The following is an 18,023-nucleotide window of genomic DNA, read 5'->3' as shown; positions in this document are numbered from 1 at the left end:
TTTTTCTTTTTGCGGCACGCGGGCCTCTCACCGCTGTGGCCTCTCCCGCCGCGGAGCACAGGCTCCGGACGCGCAGGCCCAGTGGCCACGGCTCACGGGCCCAGCCGCTCCGCAGCATGTGGGATCCTCCCGGACCGGGGCACGAACCCGTGTCCCCTGCATCGGCAGGCGGACTCCCAACCACTGCGCCCCACCAGGGAAGCCCCAGGGATGTTTTATAAGGACTTCATGGTTTTTGTGCGTTATAGCTGAAAACTTTTTTTTTTTTACCAGTATTTTAGACTATGATTCCTGGTAGATTTGTCTGGGCCAGCAGGTTTATGCAATCTTGCTAGACAGACTAAAAGTCAATGGCATGAGCTGCCATGTATGTGGAGAGTAGAAACTACCAAAGGACTTCAGAAAAAGGACAAAGTTTTGCCACTATTTACAAAGGATAATTTGTCACCTTGACATTCTTCATATCACTTGATAAATGCTTAGTGAATACTGTATAACATAGGTAATTTAAAATAAATTTTAATTTAATTTCCCTATGATATTAACTGCAGAACACCAAGAAGCAAATTAAAGATTTCTTTCTCTCAGCCTGTACACACATGCATGTGCATAATGCATACACATATTAGAAAAATTTTTGGACGTGGAAACTGCTTGTAATTGGTCCCAAATAGAACAGATTTTGGTAGTGAGTGGAGAAGATGAAAACTATTTTCAGTATGTTTCTGCTTTTTAAGGAAGTTTTGATTTCACTGGATGGAGAATAAATATATAAATAATTAAATAGCAGAAAAGGAAGTGCTACAGGATTTTACATGTTATCACCACATAACTGGTTTAGACAGTAATGCTAAGAGCAAAGTAGTTAAAGCAAGATGGGAAGCAACTGAGATGACAGTTCTCCTTCTAAGGGGTGGATAGGATTTGTGTAACAGTAGCCAACGTTTATTGAATGCTTGCTATGTGCTAACACTGTTCTAAATGCTCACATTTAATAAATCCTATAACAATCCATGAGGATAAATATTTAATTACACCATGTTCTACTTATTTTGACTTTGAAAAATACTAATTTCGTATAGTCCAACTTAATATTATTACCCCATTTTACAGATAAGGAAACTGAGGTACAAAAAAATTAAATAACCTGCCCAAGTTTAAATGGTTAGCACATGACCAAACTGGGGATCAAACTCATAGCATCTTGTTTCATTGTTAACCACTTCACTCTAGGCTTTGAGTAAAGAAGCCAATGGACTTGGTCAGGCTGGAAGTAGGGTAAGGAAATCAACTCATAGATTAAAATATGTTACACATGATTCTGTCTCCTGGTACACTATAAGAGCCTTGAGAAATGGGACAATATATTTTTGACATATGTGCTCTACATACTTCATGCATAGGAAGATATCAAGGACATTTTGATAGTTATTCTAAAGTTGCCAGTCATGTGGATGAGTACTGTTTTCCTGTAACAGCAATAATCAAATGACCATGTGACTAGATAAAAGCTATTACTCTTCCAAACGTCTGCTTTCAAATTAGCAAATGTAGCAAAATAGAAGTTTCAAGGTAAACAAAATGTAGCAAATGTAGGAGTTTCAAGGTAAATGTCTTTCAACTCAGCTGGAGACCAAGCCACGTGAGAGTCGTCAGGCTGGAATCCAGTCATTACTAGGGCTGAATCAGCCAAGTGCGAGGAGCTTAAATTATATTACTTTTTCTATACACATAATTAACACCTTTGTACTTCAAATTTAGCAAAAGATTTGCAAAATAGACAGATAGTCCAAAGTCAGTTTAAAATCAAGGCCTCTTAAATTCACAAAGGACATAAAAACTTTTGCTCCCTTTAAAATTAGAGGAACTGATGATAAAATAATCTTAGTAGTCAATGAGGTCTATACAATTTTCTAGTACATATAGTAGTGTTAGGATCAGAAGAAATGCATTCCTATTCTGACTGTTTCAGTATTTTTTTGTGAACAAATCATGGTGTTATGCAAACCACACAAAATGGTAGTAAAAGACCTGATTCTCCATTATCTACTACTAAATTGTCATACAATATTGAATCGGACATCTGTTTTCTGTAGGACCTACTTCTACCTCTAAAAGATGGATGGAATTAGATGACCCTAACTCTAATAGCTGATAATTCAATGCATTCATTTCAACTCTTTGCGTTTCAGCTTTCCCAGTTGAAAAAATATCTCCAGATGAACAAATAAGGCAAAGCGATTCATGGCTTTTAGAAAAAAGACATGATATGCTTACAATGCCTTTTGATATTAAATGCATAACCATTAGAATGAGGAAGTTTTCTGTCCTGCCAAGTACATTCTGTCACAGTCCCTTTTCAATTCTTTAAGTACTTATAGAGTTCCTTTCATTAAGAACTGAAATAAAATATGTGCCTTGAGAGGTACATGGTAAACAATTGATATTATATTAGTCCTTAAGATTCTTATATCACTAGTGTGAGAGTAATAATGTGTAGGTTCGTGTGTCTTCTTGAAATGGGTAAATTAACACAGATTTCAACTTCAGTATAGATTTCAGCTTCAACACCCTCATAAACACCTTTACATTTAGAGGAACAGCCATAATACTTTATCTATGTGCAATATTGTCTTAATTTTCAGCTTACTATGGAAATAAGATTTTTAGGAGCAATAAAGCATTTTTTAAGGATAATTGGTTGTAAAGATCTAACATCACTTTAGCGGCTCCAATGTACCCAGTGTAAAAGGATTGCAACAGCACAGGGTTTTGTAAAGGCATTATACCTGATGCCCTGTTCTTCTCTAAGGAATTCCCTTATTTCTCCACTAAGTAATAAGTAAAGTTTCCTGAAGATATGAAACTTAACTTGACTTCTACCAACTAAGTGCAGAGATGACAGGAACAAAAAATAGTAAAAACACGGCGTAAAAGAGGACCAGCCTAAGGGTCAGAGACTAGGATCCTCGTCATGATGCTACTTCTAGGTATTTGCCTCGGTTACCCTTGGGCCAGACACCTGGTTTCTCAGAGCCTCAGCACGCTCTCCTAGAAAATGTACTAATGTCCAATGTCCTTTCCTGATCCATCATTCTATGAAAGCAGGTGAAGGAAACAAACAGGTCAGACTGTCCCTGTATTCATGGGTCTTGTTAGGCTCATTTTGTGTGAAACACTTTTCTCCCTCTTCCTCTAGCACTAAGGTAAGTTGGAGCTTTACACCTGGGCATTCCTCCCAAGGTACTTACTTGGAAACACTGCCTGCTACAAAGTCACCTTTGTCTGCATTAGCTACTAGAGCTTCAGAGGCTTGCTGCTCAGAGAGTGAAAGCCTTGGAAGGAAACCACGAGACCATCTATAATTCCCTCGTTTTACAGATACTGAAATTGACCCAAGGAATCTGGTGACTTTCTACTCAGTCCCAGCTCCTAAAGCACAGGAGCCAATTTCTAATGTAGGGCTTTCTGATTCTGTCATTGGTATTTTTTCTGTATCTGTCTTTACTACAAGGAGCATCAAAGATTTTTAATGGATTTCACAAAAGAATAATAGGACATGTCCTTTTTTCATTCTTTTATCTAAAATGTAGTAACCTAATAGTAACGAATCAGACTGTTGTAACTTTTGGAAACACGTACTAATAGACTTCTGCAAATGCACTGAGAGTTAGGAAAGCCTCATTGAGCAGGGTTTGGAAGGGGAGAAGCGAAATTTGTGTTTTTCTTAGTCTGACAAATGTTAAGTGATAATCTTCCCTGGAACTGTCCAAGATTTGAAGAAAATGAAAAAGCTTCCAATACCACTACATTTTTCTCTCAGTTTTTCTGTTTTGCCTCCTCAGTCTAACTCACTGAAGGCAGAGGAGAGGTTAATGTTTGACCTGATAAGAATTTTTTGGAAAAAGTTTAATAAAATTTGCTTAATAAATTGTGTTACGAACTGTCGCAATATTGCCATAGGATCACTCTAAAGCTTGCCAGTGGCTGGCCTTACAATCGACAGACATGTCTACAATATTACACACTGATTCTCTTTGTAAAAGGTTAACTAAAAGAGATTGCTATCATAACGCGTTGAAAACATTTCTGTTCCAAGCGTGTGGCAGGCTTCAAAGGTTCTCATGAGCAACGTACTTGAGCTTATTGCTTTCGGTGACTAACTAAAGGTTTTCAACTCCCACAAGTGCCCATATTGACTACAAGTAAATAACCCAAACTTGTTTTCTTTTTCATAGGAAGCTGTCCTTGAAGAAGGTACAATTGCTTTTAAAAGCTGGGTTAAAACAGGCACAGAAGTTTACAGACAGGTTTGGATCTTTGATGTACAGAATCCAGAGGAGGTGGCAGTGAACAGCAGCAAAATTAAAGTTAAGCAAAGAGGTCCTTACACATACAGGTGAGCGAGTCCCCATAAAAAGTGGCATTCTTTCCTTGACCATATGTGTTTCTGAAAAAGCTTCCACTTGACAACTGCCATTGTATTGAAATGTACTTATTATTTTCTTGCCATTAACATACATTGAAATATTCTGTTTCTGCCTATATAAAACCCTAATCTAAGGATTTAATGATTATAAGAAATACAGACTTTATTATGAATTTACCAACATCAATTAACTGCTCTACATTTAAGAAGTTACAGGTGCTTTACACTTGTAGCATATATTCTCAACAACTCTAGCAGTGTGTACATGTCAATCCCAAACTCCCAATCTATCCACACTGCTATATTTAAAATAAACAAGGACCTACTGTACAGCACAGGGAACTCTGCTCAATACTATGTAATAACCTAAATGGGAAAAGAATTTGAAAAAGAATAGATATGTGTGTGCGTATATAAATATATATATATATATATATCAATCGCTTTGCTGTACACCTGAAACTAACACATTGTTAACCAGCTATGCTCCAATATAAAATATTAAAAAATAATAGTAATAAATAGAATTTAAAAAACAAGTCTAAAATATACATGCTAAATAAAAAACCATCTATCAAAGTTTTAAAACCAGAGCACTTTAAAATCCTAAAATTGAAAGTGTAGGTTATATGAGTGGTTCTCCAAGGGTGGCTCCTGAACCAGCCACATCAGCATCTCCTGGGAACTAAGTAGAAATGCGAATTCTCAGGCCCCACCTTAGACCAAATGAATCAGAGACTCTTGGTTTAGACCCCAGTAATGAGTTTTACAAGTACTCTGGGGGATTGCAATACACACTCAAATTTGAGAACAACATTAAACTGATTTTATGTAATTACAATACTGCTAAGGATTTCTATTCAAACTATTTTCCAGGTCTTAAGAGTGTTTTTATTCATCCAGTAGTTTCATTCTTATATTTTCTCCAGTACTTAGACTGAATAAGCTATACCTTTATCTACATTCCTTAACAGTTTAACACATTCTTGAATAGAATCTTAGACATTAGCACTAGGGGGAAATAATTAGCCAGAACCTTTCATTTTGTAAATTTTGAAAAACTCATTCCAGGGGATATGAAGTGATTTACCAAGTTCACACATACCTAGGGACTGGTAACTCTTAGATTTTTGTGTCCATTTTCTCCTATCTAAGTTATAGACTATGTGTCTTTTCTAACTATTAAAGTAAGAAAAAGAGAGACTGAGGTGCTAAAGACACTAAACTTCACCAAGGATTAGAAATACACTTATGGTGCCCATATGGGAACAGAATTAAGTCCTGCTGTATGATTTGTTATAAAAATGTGTGATTTTTCCTCAAGAATAATTACAACTAGTTATATGCCATGATCAAGTATTATCACAAAATTTCATATTTGTAATGATTTCTTCTAACTCATAGTTTTACTTTCTTATCTGTTTCAGATGGTCTATAATTATATAATTTCTTTCCTCTCCATTCATTAATATATTTCTAGATTGACAACTCACACTCAAATATAATGAAATAACAGTCGTTGGGAGGGTGATGCCTGCTGCCGCAACACATGAGCATGCCTGTGAGCATAAGCACGCATGCCGAGCGCCTGGGTGCCTATTCTGTCCTAGTAATTATCCCCACGTCTCCTGTCTCCAGGCACATCTGTGACTATTCACAACTCTGTCAAAGACGGCTTGGTTTTCACTGTTACAAAAACAAAAATAACCCTCACCTTGGAAAATATTTTTATTTTTTCATGGTCTATAGTTTTTATGTTATTATCAAAAGCCTATGTGAGTATTATCTTGGTCCAAAAAAAAGTTGTAGCTATGATGTGTACCTATGAAAATCTAGAATTCCCACATGACCAAATAAGAGTCTAAGCACGGTTGTTTAAATATTCCTATCCTGGCCTGAGAGGGCAGGGAGCGCAGCTGCGGGGTCCAAGCAGCGGGGGGCGAGCCCGGAGACCCCGGCCCTGGGAGCCTTCACACAGCCTCTGCACAGATAGTGCTGTGAGCAGGCGCTGGCTGACTTGGCTGGATTTGTGCGTGATGGGCAGGGGCTGAGTGTGCCCTCGGGAAGTGTGGGTCCCGCACATCCACCTGTGTGGATCCCGCAGCAGCTGGGATCCTTGGCACCACTGGTTTCTCCACGCTGTGCCAGGGATTGGAGGATGTAGCCGGCTCTCCAGAAAGCCCCAGTCGGCTGTAAGTCCAAGAAGGTCTCCTACACCTCCGGCTCCTTTCACAGCCACTTCTGAGGCTGCTGGAGAAAAATGATGTGACAGTTCCTATCAAAAAGGATATTGGGGAAAAATAACATCCGGAAAGAAAGTGGCCGTTTTTGCGAAATCGACATTCTCCAACTCCAGAAGGGCAGCCAAGATCCTAATTTACCTGAAAGCTGCCAATAATAAGAAAGGAAAGAAATTTAAACAGAGGGGCATCTTGTCTCCCGATATGATCAGTCCTCCCCTTGGAGACTTCTGCCAGACCATTCACATGGTCAAGGATGGCCAGCTCAATGTCTTTGGAGACATTTCCTTTCTTCAGGGGAACTCTGATCTTCTACCTGGAAACCAGGAGAAAGCACGCATGGGCCAGTTCCCTGGGTGTATGGAGTTCTTCAGGGTCCGCAGCACCACCAACTCCATGTTCACAGAAACGCTCACCCTGGTGCTCAAAAACACCATCTCCCTCCCGACTCTTGGAGGGTCCCAAGCACTCATGTTGCCCTTATTGTCAACGATGACATTCAATTCCAAACAGGAGTCCTCTGGACCGGGAAAGCTGCCCTGGCTTAGCTGTGAGCGGGTCATGGAAGAGAACAGTATGGTCTATCAGGGGGGCGTTTCATGGGGGCTCTGGTGGGTCCCCATCCCAGTCCTGCCACTCTGCCAGCCTCTCCAAACTGTACCCCTACTGGGCAGCCAAGAATAATGTTTGACCATCCTGCCTGGTGTGAGCTCGTCAAGGAAAAGACTAAAAATCAGAGGAGTCCCTCTCTGATCTCACTGGGTTCCCTCCTCTTCCTGCAGCTCGATCTTGGGCCTTCATTTCTGGATGCAGTGCTGAAGGTCATGGATAAAAATAAGTAACAGTACACCTCTGGCTCTTTTCCTTTGGGGTAAAACGTTTCAAAAATCAAAACAAAACTAACCACAGTCAAAGAGAAAGATTCACTGACTATATTTGCCATTACATGATGGGTTTTCTAGAATAACGTTCCAACAAAATTTGCAAAAACAGTTAAAAAAAAAACAACTGTCCTGACAAACAGAGGAAGAGAGTCAGAACCCATTTTTGGCGGGCATTGCTGATGTACGGCTCACATTTTTTTGCTTCCAGACAGGTCAGAAATCTGGCTTGGCCAGGATTGGCACTATCTAGCTATGAAGGGCTGTGCCAGTCACATTAAGGACCTTTACAGTACTTTGGCATTTTCTGAGCAAGGGGAAGTCAAAATTTGTTTAACACCTAAGCCTTTTTTCTAGACTCCTTTCTATATTATATTGTTTGAGTTCACCATAGCAAATTCTCCACTGTTAAAATTTTTCTCTGTTTCCACATTTGAACAACTTGATGGGTTTTGGAGATTTGCTTGTAGCTCTTATATATCCCTATATATTATATCTATATCCTGAAATTTTGACTGTCAGCAACATGTTGGTAAGACACAAGCAAAGTATTACAGTAAGTTATTTTAAAGTTAAAATATATTTTTATGTGCTTTTGGCTTTTTACTGAAGAGTTTACATTTTAGAGATACTACATCAAATGTGCTCATTTGACTTTTTCCATTGGCGTTCCATTGTAAGCTGTGTATGTTTGGAAAGGTGTCTTCATACTTAGCTTTATTTTTTTTTCTTCGTCTGTTATCACACTTTTCACAGCAGCCATAAATGGATTGTAAAGTGTAAGGGCACAGGTTACTCACAGTGCTTCTGCAGAGACTGTGGGCTACACCACATGTTATTTGGAAATATGGATATTTTAGGACAGTATATGCTTGCATTACATAGGTACTTTATACAACACAATAGAGTAAATGTTAAATTAATCAGTCAATAAATAAATATACTCTAAGAGAACTCAGTATGTGTGAGAATATTTGTTAGAATTTGAGAGCTGATCAAGTTTTTTGTTTAATTTTTTATTTGTTTGGAAGGGGTTATGTTTTTACTTTTAAAGATATTAACTGGAGTATCAGAAAACATAAACATAATATTGAATCCTGTGCTAGTCCTGCTCTAATAGGTGACAGTTAATATAAATTTTATTCTTAGAGGCTTTAACCTATCTCTCTAAGGGATGAAAGGGGGTGGGTTAGATATAATTGATTTACTTGGAGAAGCAATATGGGGAGGATTGGAGAAGAGAAGTTAGATTTGCAGCTAAAGTATGTAAACAATAAACTCCTATTTATATAACAATGTTAAAGGAATTTATGATCAACTGTGAGTCATCTTTTCTCATGATGTCGACAAAACAGAGTCCTTAGTGTCTGCTTGGATGCCTTAAATGATGGGAAAACGACTGGTCACCTTTCAGAAAAAGTTAATAATTTGAGAGTCTTCCATGTGTTGAGTTGAACCTGCCTCCCCATCAATTACACCCTGAACTCAACTGAAATTGGAAGTGGAGGAGGCTGTCCCTCCTTAAACAGAATGGCTGCTAATGTGAGCTTGATGAAACTTTGACAAGGTGTGACATGGGTCAAAGCATGAAATTACCTGGATAGACATCTTAATTATTATTCCAACCTACACCATCTCTATGAAGACCCAGTAACTCCTTCTGAATATTCTCAGATCCAACGTCTTTTTTTTTTAATTACTTTGCTTTGGCAGGAGTACATAGAAAGCAAAACCTGAGGCAGATTCCTCCCTTTGACCTTATTAATACAAATTTTACAATTTGTATGGAAACACTAAAGACCTTGAATAGCCAAAGCAATCTTGAGAAAGAAAAATGGAGCTGGAGGAATCAGGCTCCCTGACTTCAGACTATACTACAAAGTTATAGTAATCAAAACTGTATGGTACTGGCACCAAAATAGAAATATAGATCAATGCAACAGGATAGAAAGTCCATAGATAAACCCACTCACCTATGGTCACCTAATCTATGACAAAGGAGGCAAGGATATACAATGGAGAAAAGACAGTCTCTTCAATAAGTGGTGTTGGGAAAACTGGACAGCTACATGTAAGCAAATGAAATTAGAACACTCCCTAACACCATACAAAAAAATAAACTCAAAATGGATTAAAGACCTAAACATAAGGCCAGAAACTATAAAACTCTTAGAGGAAAACAGGCAGAACACTCTTTGACATAAATTGCAGCAATATCTTTTTTGATCCACCTCCTAGAATAGTGAAAATAAAAACAAAAATAAACAAATGGGACCTAATTAAACTTAGAAACTTTTTGCACAACAAAGGAAACCATAAACAAAATGAAAAGACAACCTTCAGAATGGGAAAACAATATTTGCAAATGAAGCAAACAACAGGGATTAATCTACAAATATATAAACAGCTCATGCAGCTCAGTTAAAAAAAAAAAACCACCAACAACCCAATCAAAAAATGGGCAGAAGATATAAATAGACATTTCTCCAAAGGAGACATACAGATGGCTAAAACGTACATGAAAAGACACTCAACATCACTAATAATTAGAGAAATGCAAATCAAAACTACAATGAGGTATCGCCTCACACCTGTCAGGTTGGCCACCATCAAAACATCTACAGACAATAAATGTTAGAGAGGGTGTGGAGAAAAGGGAACACTTTTACGCTGTTGGTGGGAATGTAAATTGGTGCAGCCACTATGGAGAACAGTACGGAGGTTCCTTAAAAAACTAAAAACAGAGCTACCATATGATCCAGCAATCCCACTCCTGGGCATATATCTGGAGGAAACCATAATTCAAAAAGATACATGCACCCCAGTGTTCACTGCAGCACTATTTACAATAGTCAGGTCATGGAAGCAACCTAAGTGTCCATCAACAGAGGAATGGATAAAGAAGATATGGTACAGATATACAATTGAGTATTACTCACCCATAAAAAAGAATGAAATAGTGCCATTTGCAGAAACATGGATGGACCTAGAGATTGTCATACTGAGTGAAGTAAGTCAGACACAGAAAGACAAATATCATATGATATCACTTATATGTGGAATCTGTAAAAAGGGTACAAATGAACTTATCTACAAAACAGAAATAGAGTCACAGATATAGAAAACAAACTTATGGTTACCAGGGGATAAGGGGAGGGGGGAAGGGATAAATTGGGATTGACATGTACACACTACTATATATAAAACAGATAACTAATAAGGACCTACTGTATAGCACAGGGAACTCTACCCAATACTCTGTAATGGCCTATACGGAAAAAGAAATAAAAAAGATTGGATATATGTATAACTAATTCACTTTGTTGTACACCTGCAACTAACACAACACTGTAAGTCAACTATGCCCCAATAAAAATTTTAAAAAAAAACACCTTTCTAAAACCTGTATATATTCTTCTTTTTTTTTCTTTTGGCTGCACCCTGCACGGCATGCAGGATCTTAGTTCTGCAACCACGGATAGAACCCATGCCCCCGGCAATGGAAGCGTGGGGTCCTAACCACTGGACCGCCAGGAAATTCCTTATACTCTAATTTTTAAACCAAAAATTCAGTGATTATGTTCTCTTTTTAAAAGTACATTCTAAACACAGGCCTCAGTTTAAAGGATTTTTTTTCTCTTAGTGAGTGCCATCTACTGTTTTAGTATTGTAAGTACAACTAAGTAAACTAGAATTGGGTCACAATTATTTTGCTGTTATCTCAATTATTATATACACATAAATGTTCCTGAATATTAGAGCATTTTAATTTTAAATGTTAATAATATGTAATATAAGTTTAAAATACAATTATCTAAGAGGAAATAGTAATTGACTATTAATAGACTGTCCTGGCTGTTGTTTCAGATTTTTATATTCTTTGTATGTCTACAGTACTCAGAGAAAAGTAAATAATAAAGCTTTGAAGAAATTATATTAAAAGTAAAACATATTTATATCTTTTTTGAATTCTCTTTTGAGATATTAATGTGAGGTATTAATTAATTTATTCATTCAAAATTTTTTGTTGAGAACTTACCAAGTAGCAGGCACTGTGATTGGGAATAAAAAAAACACTCATAATACCAACCCTACAGGTATTGTACCTGATTGAAATGTGTGGCTTTTTTGGTTTGTTATGTTTTATACATTTCAGTCCCATGTTTTTTTCAGTCTTTATCTTAGTTAAATAATAATAGATAACTACTGTAGCCTCAAATAATAGACATTCAAATATATGATAATGCAATGTCTACCTTATTTCATCTCAGTAAATATCTTGTACTGGCAAAAGATTTTTTTTTCCATAATATGACCTTTCACCACATTCCTAAAAAGTAGTTGGTACTTTGCCTAGAGATTTTAGAGCCAGGAGCTTAGAGCTAATAAGTATACAATATATGAGGCAGAGATGGAGGGGAATTGATCTCTTAAGTGGAAATTATATTCCATTAGTTATCCTTCTCATTAAAATACTGGAAATTATGAAAAAAAACAGTGCTGGCAAGGCTGTGCACTTTGAACAGTCTTTCTAATGTAAGAAGACATGCTTTTACTCTTCCCTTGCTTAAACCTCTCTGCTGTCTCCTCCTGACCCTCAGGATAAAAAGCTAAATATCTGAGTACAGGACACAATCCTTTTGTGTTTGAGATCTTGTTTATTTTAGTGGCTTTATTTCCACCACTCTCCTTACTCTAACTCTGTAAACCAACCATAGTAAAATGTTTGCAGATACATGTGTTAGCATATGGTATTTGTTTTTCTTTCTGACTTATAAAGCAGAAACTAAGACACCATTGTAAAGCAAGTATACTCTGATACAGATATTAAAAAATAAGTTTGCATATCTAAAATTATACCATGTTCTTACTCCTTAATGTTCTACATGCTACTTTCTACCCTATTTTACCTAACTAAACTTCTCCTTGTCATTCAGACCACTTGTGTGGAATTGTATCTTGTCCATTATCCCCCCATAACCATCCCAAGCCTGGATTTGTACCTGTTCTGTGTTTTCCCACAGACTCTGTGTAAACTCCTATAATAACACTTACTCCTTCTCCCCTGCTCTGCACCTCTAAGACACCTCCCCACCCACCCCTCCCCACCTTCTCTGATTTGCTAGAAACTCAGCATTTGCTTATATATCATTTTAACCCACTTGTTTAGCCTAATTTCTGACATAGTCTATGCACTCAAAAATTATTTGTTGCATGAATGAACGGCATTTGAGACTTAATGTTCACTTGCAACAATTATTTTGAATTTTATTTACTTTTTTTTTCAGAGTTCGTTATCTAGCCAAGGAAAATATAACCCAAGACTCTGAGACCCACACAGTCTCTTTCCTACAGCCCAACGGTGCCATCTTTGAACCCTCACTATCAGTTGGACCCGAGAATGACACTTTCACTGTTCTCAACCTGGCTGTAGCAGTGAGTAGACAAACAGCGAAATTACTGGTTTTGAAATACTCTAGAATCCTCTGTAATTAATCTCATGATTAGAGCTATCATTAAATATTATTTTTCTCATTTTTATGAAAATGTGTTCATTTGGCATTATTTTGAATTACGGTCATTTGGAAAGATGACAAGATCATAGAATAATCAACTGAATTGAGAAGACCACTTAAAGTGTATCATTTTAAAAAAGTAGGATTTAACTTTGAAATCTTCTTCCTGTGGCTCACACTGAGACAGAGAAAAGTAATCATTCAGAGATGAAGAAAATTACACTTTTAGTCCTGGAAAGATTTGGCAGTAATTTTAAAGAAACAGTTGAAAGTTGTTTTATTAAACTTAATTGTACTATTTATCCATTTCTTCTTAAAAATCTGCTATAGCTATTGGTGTCTTAAACAGTGGTTTTTTTTATAGGCTGTGCCCCATCTCTATCCAAGCCCATTTGTTCAAATAATAGTCAATATCTTTATCAAAAAATCAAACTCTTCTATGTTTCAAAAGAGAACTTTGAAAGAACTATTATGGGGCTATAAGGATCCATTCTTGAGCTTGATTCCATACCTGGTTCCTACTACAGTTGGTGTGTTTTACCCTGTGAGTACCAAATATGAATGTCAATATTGTTAAACTTTAATTGGATAAATATAATGGCATTGTTAGTTCATAATTTTATCATTTAGTGTGTTAACCTTATTTCTGATCTGGGAATACATATTCTAAGTTTTTTAAGTCTCCATCTCACATGGGTTTAGCTTTCCTGGTTGGGAAAATTTACTTATCTGAATTTAACAATTAAATTTTTTTTAACAATTTAATTAAGAAACTGAACATTTAATCAAGTTTCCACTCTTTGATAAATATACAACTGTCTAAAATTAGATTGTAAGCTGGTAAGGCTTTGAGCACTGTTTTTGGTTTTGATTTCCTGTCTAAAAAGATCAAGTTTAATGCCACATTTTTATTTATTTGTGTTAAATATATTCGTCATGTCATTCTTCCTTCTCTAGACATCCTACAAATTTGTTGTACTGAATATTTAAAACTTAGCCAAAATTGCACACAATGAGACTGATACATCAGCAATGTCATATTTTCATAGAATTAGTTGAAAAGAATTTCTATAATCTACAAAAGTTATGAAATGGCAGTTTGGAGATTAAGAAAAATGTGAACTTGGTGATGTACTTAGTTATACCTTAATGTTTCAAGTTATAAATAGGATAATCTGACTAGTGAATTGAAATTTTGACCATGATTTCACTTGGCACTGTATGTGACATTAGTTATATTCTCCAGTTCACTGTTGTTATTTTACTGTAGATGATTTTTTAGGATTGCAAGGTTATATATCAATTAAGAAAGCATAAAGGGATAAAAATTTCAGTTACTAGTATTTAACTAAATACTCTGAATTCTTTCCTTGGCTAATTCTGTTTTTAATTCTGTGTACCTAATCTTTAGTAACCACTTATTAGAAATAATAATGTTGAGAAAACTTCTAGAAATCTGTCACAGTTCTCATAGGTTTTGTTCACTATCCCCTCACCTCAATATAATAGGAGGAGTGATCAAAATGGCCTTTCTGGCTTAATTACAGCAAAGAGTGATAGAGTTGGATCACATCAGCTTCTTATATTTGTTTTCTTCCTTTGCTCAGCATCTAGCACTTATTTCTAGGCACCTTTTATATTCTGTCTTTTTAAAATGTTAAAGACCAATAATTTTAAAACTTTATTGCATATATCTTTCAAATCACATAAAATAATTATAAACAACCAGTGTTTGAGAAATGCAAAAGTGAGTTAATTACATATTTTATAACTTGGAAAATATGGCTTGTTCTAGAAGTAATCTTTTCTTGTATGCATCTTTTCAGTACCACAATACTGCAGATGGAGTTTATAAAGTTTTCAATGGAAAAGATGACATAAGCAAAGTTGCCATAATTGACACATATAAAGGCAAAAAGTAAGTATCCAGGCAAAGTGTGTATGTGTATGTGTGTGTGTGTCACTAGGATACTCTAAGGCAGGTAAGAAACTTATTTAACAACTGGTAATGCACAGGCACCAACCTATGGAACAGACCTGCCTGTATCTCAGCCCTAGAAACTCCTGTTCTGCCAGGTGTTAACCCTTTAGTTGTGATGACTGGTCACACTAGTGCATAGGTGCTGAGTATCAGCCCCACTTGAGGGTTGACGTTTATGCACAGGGTCTCTTACATAAAGAAATCTAAAGGGACTACTTCCATCTCTGCTGCATAACCAGCGTTATCGTGCACTCATACAATTACATAACCACAAATGAAAGGGAAGAAAATCAACTCGGTGCCTAGCAGGTTGAAAAGTATATATTACTGGGTGTTTTTTTCGTTTGTTTGTTTGTTGTTGTTTTTTTTTTTACTGAGCATGGAATATAAAAATTGCTCATTCCAGTAATGTGACTAAATGTGCCATAAGGTGGAAGTTCAATGTATCCATGCCAACGCTTTCATGACCTTCCCTTTCAACATTTTCTTGAAATAATTTTCTATAATGATAACTCAGCTTTTTTAAACCTTTATCAATGAAAAACTGGAATTAGTATTTCAAGTTCTAAAATTGACATATTAAACTTGAAGACAAAGAGCACGCCTCCTGTGAAATAGTAGTAAAATGAGATATGTTCACATAGCCATGATTTCCTATTTTTCCCTAGCTCCTGCCTGTTTATCTGGAGTATACCAAATTCATCATATGTCTAAAATAGGAAGAACCCCAATAAATATCAAGGGAGAAAGTCTTTCCTCCTTAAAGTTAAAATGAGTTTTAGATCAGTGATTTCCTGACAAAGAATAAAGTAATCAAAATCAAGAGATGAAATATTTTAAGTAATCTTGCCTCACACTGAGTTCCTATCTAAAAATTGCTTAAAACAGTTAAACGCTCACTTTTTCTTCCACAGAGTCCACAGTCACATATTTTTTATAGAAAAGTCTAATGGAGGAAAACAAACACTTCTAAATGCTCACTTCAGGGGAATCACATCTCTGTATTGAGGAAAATGAGCATTTCCTCTATTTCAATATTACAGATAGGTTTTAAGGAGAGTTTAAGATTATGACAAGGTTAATTTAACTGATCATGGCAAGACTGAGCATGATTAATCGCTTATTCTGTTTAAAAAAGAAGCAATAGCTTTCCTTGACATCTTACTGGATGGTATGTTAGGAGTGTAAAAAACCCATTTTCCATCACCAAAAAGTGGCTGAGTGTGCAGAGAAACTATCACTACTGTTGTCTTTATTGCTTCCATATATATATATATATATATATATATACTGAATATATATATATACTGAATATATATATATCTTTTGTAGATGCCAGAGCATAAATTAATAAACTCTGTCCTACTTAAATGCCAGTTATTGCAAGAGTTAAAAGAGAAGGAAAAGTATAAATTATCTATGTTTCCAATCTCGATTGATCCAACATCTGCTTCTCTTTCTTTCCTCCTCCACACTCCTCTCTTCTCCCTCATACTGAGTTTACATCAGTTATCCATTTACTATCTTCCTCCTATTCAGTTTGAATGCAACATACTATGAAATAATCCCACTGGGAAAAAAAACTTTCCCCTAAAAGATCTAAGTGTCTGATAAATGTTTCTCAATTTTCTTTTCTGCAGAACTGCTTCTGTTCCATGTTGTTTCTAACAACATTTGGCAGTTTTTATTTTATAATCTGATCACTTAATGGTTTCAGGCACTTCATTTAACTCAACAAAATGGAAACTTCAAACAAAACATGGATCAAATGATTTAGAACATTTCTTAAACTTAGCCTGTCACATCTAGTCTAATCAATATTTATTATTTTAGCAGAAGTACTGAATCATAATAGACAAAGTGATGTGAGAAAGGTGCCCTTGAAATAAGAATATCATTTTCTATTTTTTTTATTCCTAAGGCATCTCTCCTATTGGCCAAGTTATTGTGACATGATTAATGGTACAGGTAAGGGCATATTTTTTTGTTGTTGTTGTTTTGTGTGTGGTACGCGGGCCTCTCACTGTTGTGGCCTCTCCCGTTGTGGAGCACAGGCTCCGGACGCGCAGGCTCAGCGGCCATGGCTCATGGGCGCAGCCGCTACGCGGCATGTGGGATCTTCCCGGACCGGGGCACGAACCCGTGTCCCCTGCATCGGCAGGTGGACTCTCAACCACTGCGCCACCAGGGAAGCCCAAGGGCATATGTTTTGTGGTAATAATCACAATGAAACCAACTCCTTTCTCCCACAAATCCACCTCCATACCTACAATGTTCTGGGGGTTGAGTGTATGCGTTTGCCTATCTTTGTATTCCTGCAACATAATTCAGAGTCTCTGTTCTTATGTAGGTTTAGTAAATGTCTGTCTAATGTGATGGAATTTCTCAAGATTAACCATCGAGGATGAGCCTTTACTGCATTTCTGGGGAAACGTTTGCTTTGTACAAACTTAACGAACTCCTTCCTGACCACAGAAGTAAAGGGTTAGAAAACCTTAGAGTAGTGGTTACTGTTCACATCTTTTGTAAATACTATAAAGATAATAATTTAAAATTAAAGGAATTAAAATATCAGGATAATTACAAAAGGTAAGACATACCTCCAAAGATTTCAGGCTGAGTTAGAATCAGTGAACTTGTAAGCAGAGCCACCTATTTTGAAGAAGATGGTCAGAAAGAGAGAGAAAAGAACAACAACAGCAACAAAAACAAGGTTACATGTGTACTAACCATGAAAAATGTATGCAAAAATGAACATTCTGAATTAGAGTTAGGAAGAAAGAAAGTACTATGTACTTAGATTTAAGTGTGGTTAGATCCAGCTTATTATTCTTCTTGAAGTAAAGCAAAGTATATATATGTCTATGAGTTTAAGAATTAAGATTGTAAAAAGCAATGGGAATTGAATACCAGGAGGTGAGCTCTCAGCTGCTAAAAAGCAGAAGCAGAGCATAATGCTTACAAAGCTAGTTAGGC

At 36.4% G+C, this 18,023-nt stretch overlaps 1 protein-coding gene and 1 pseudogene across 1 annotated transcript in view; both read left to right on the top strand.

The window, feature by feature from the left end:
* Positions 1–18,023, top strand: part of LOC111164620 (platelet glycoprotein 4-like) — a 32,833-nt gene that overhangs the window by 2,395 nt on the left and 12,415 nt on the right. The window contains exons 2-6 of the mRNA XM_022554379.2: positions 4,239–4,399; positions 12,839–12,986; positions 13,431–13,610; positions 14,893–14,984; positions 16,969–17,015. Of these exons, the coding sequence (XP_022410087.2) occupies positions 4,239–4,399; positions 12,839–12,986; positions 13,431–13,610; positions 14,893–14,984; positions 16,969–17,015 (628 nt within the window). The remainder of the gene's footprint in view (positions 1–4,238; positions 4,400–12,838; positions 12,987–13,430; positions 13,611–14,892; positions 14,985–16,968; positions 17,016–18,023) is intronic.
* Positions 5,125–7,511, top strand: LOC111164600 (cdc42 effector protein 3-like; annotated as a pseudogene).

Source organism: Delphinapterus leucas, chromosome 9 (assembly GCF_059928025.1).
Source record: "Delphinapterus leucas isolate spDelLeu-1000000601 "Yukka" chromosome 9, BTC_Dleu_Yukka2, whole genome shotgun sequence".
In the NCBI taxonomy this organism is placed as follows: Eukaryota; Metazoa; Chordata; class Mammalia; order Artiodactyla; family Monodontidae; genus Delphinapterus; species Delphinapterus leucas.
This window is presented reverse-complemented; position numbering and strand designations above follow the sequence as displayed.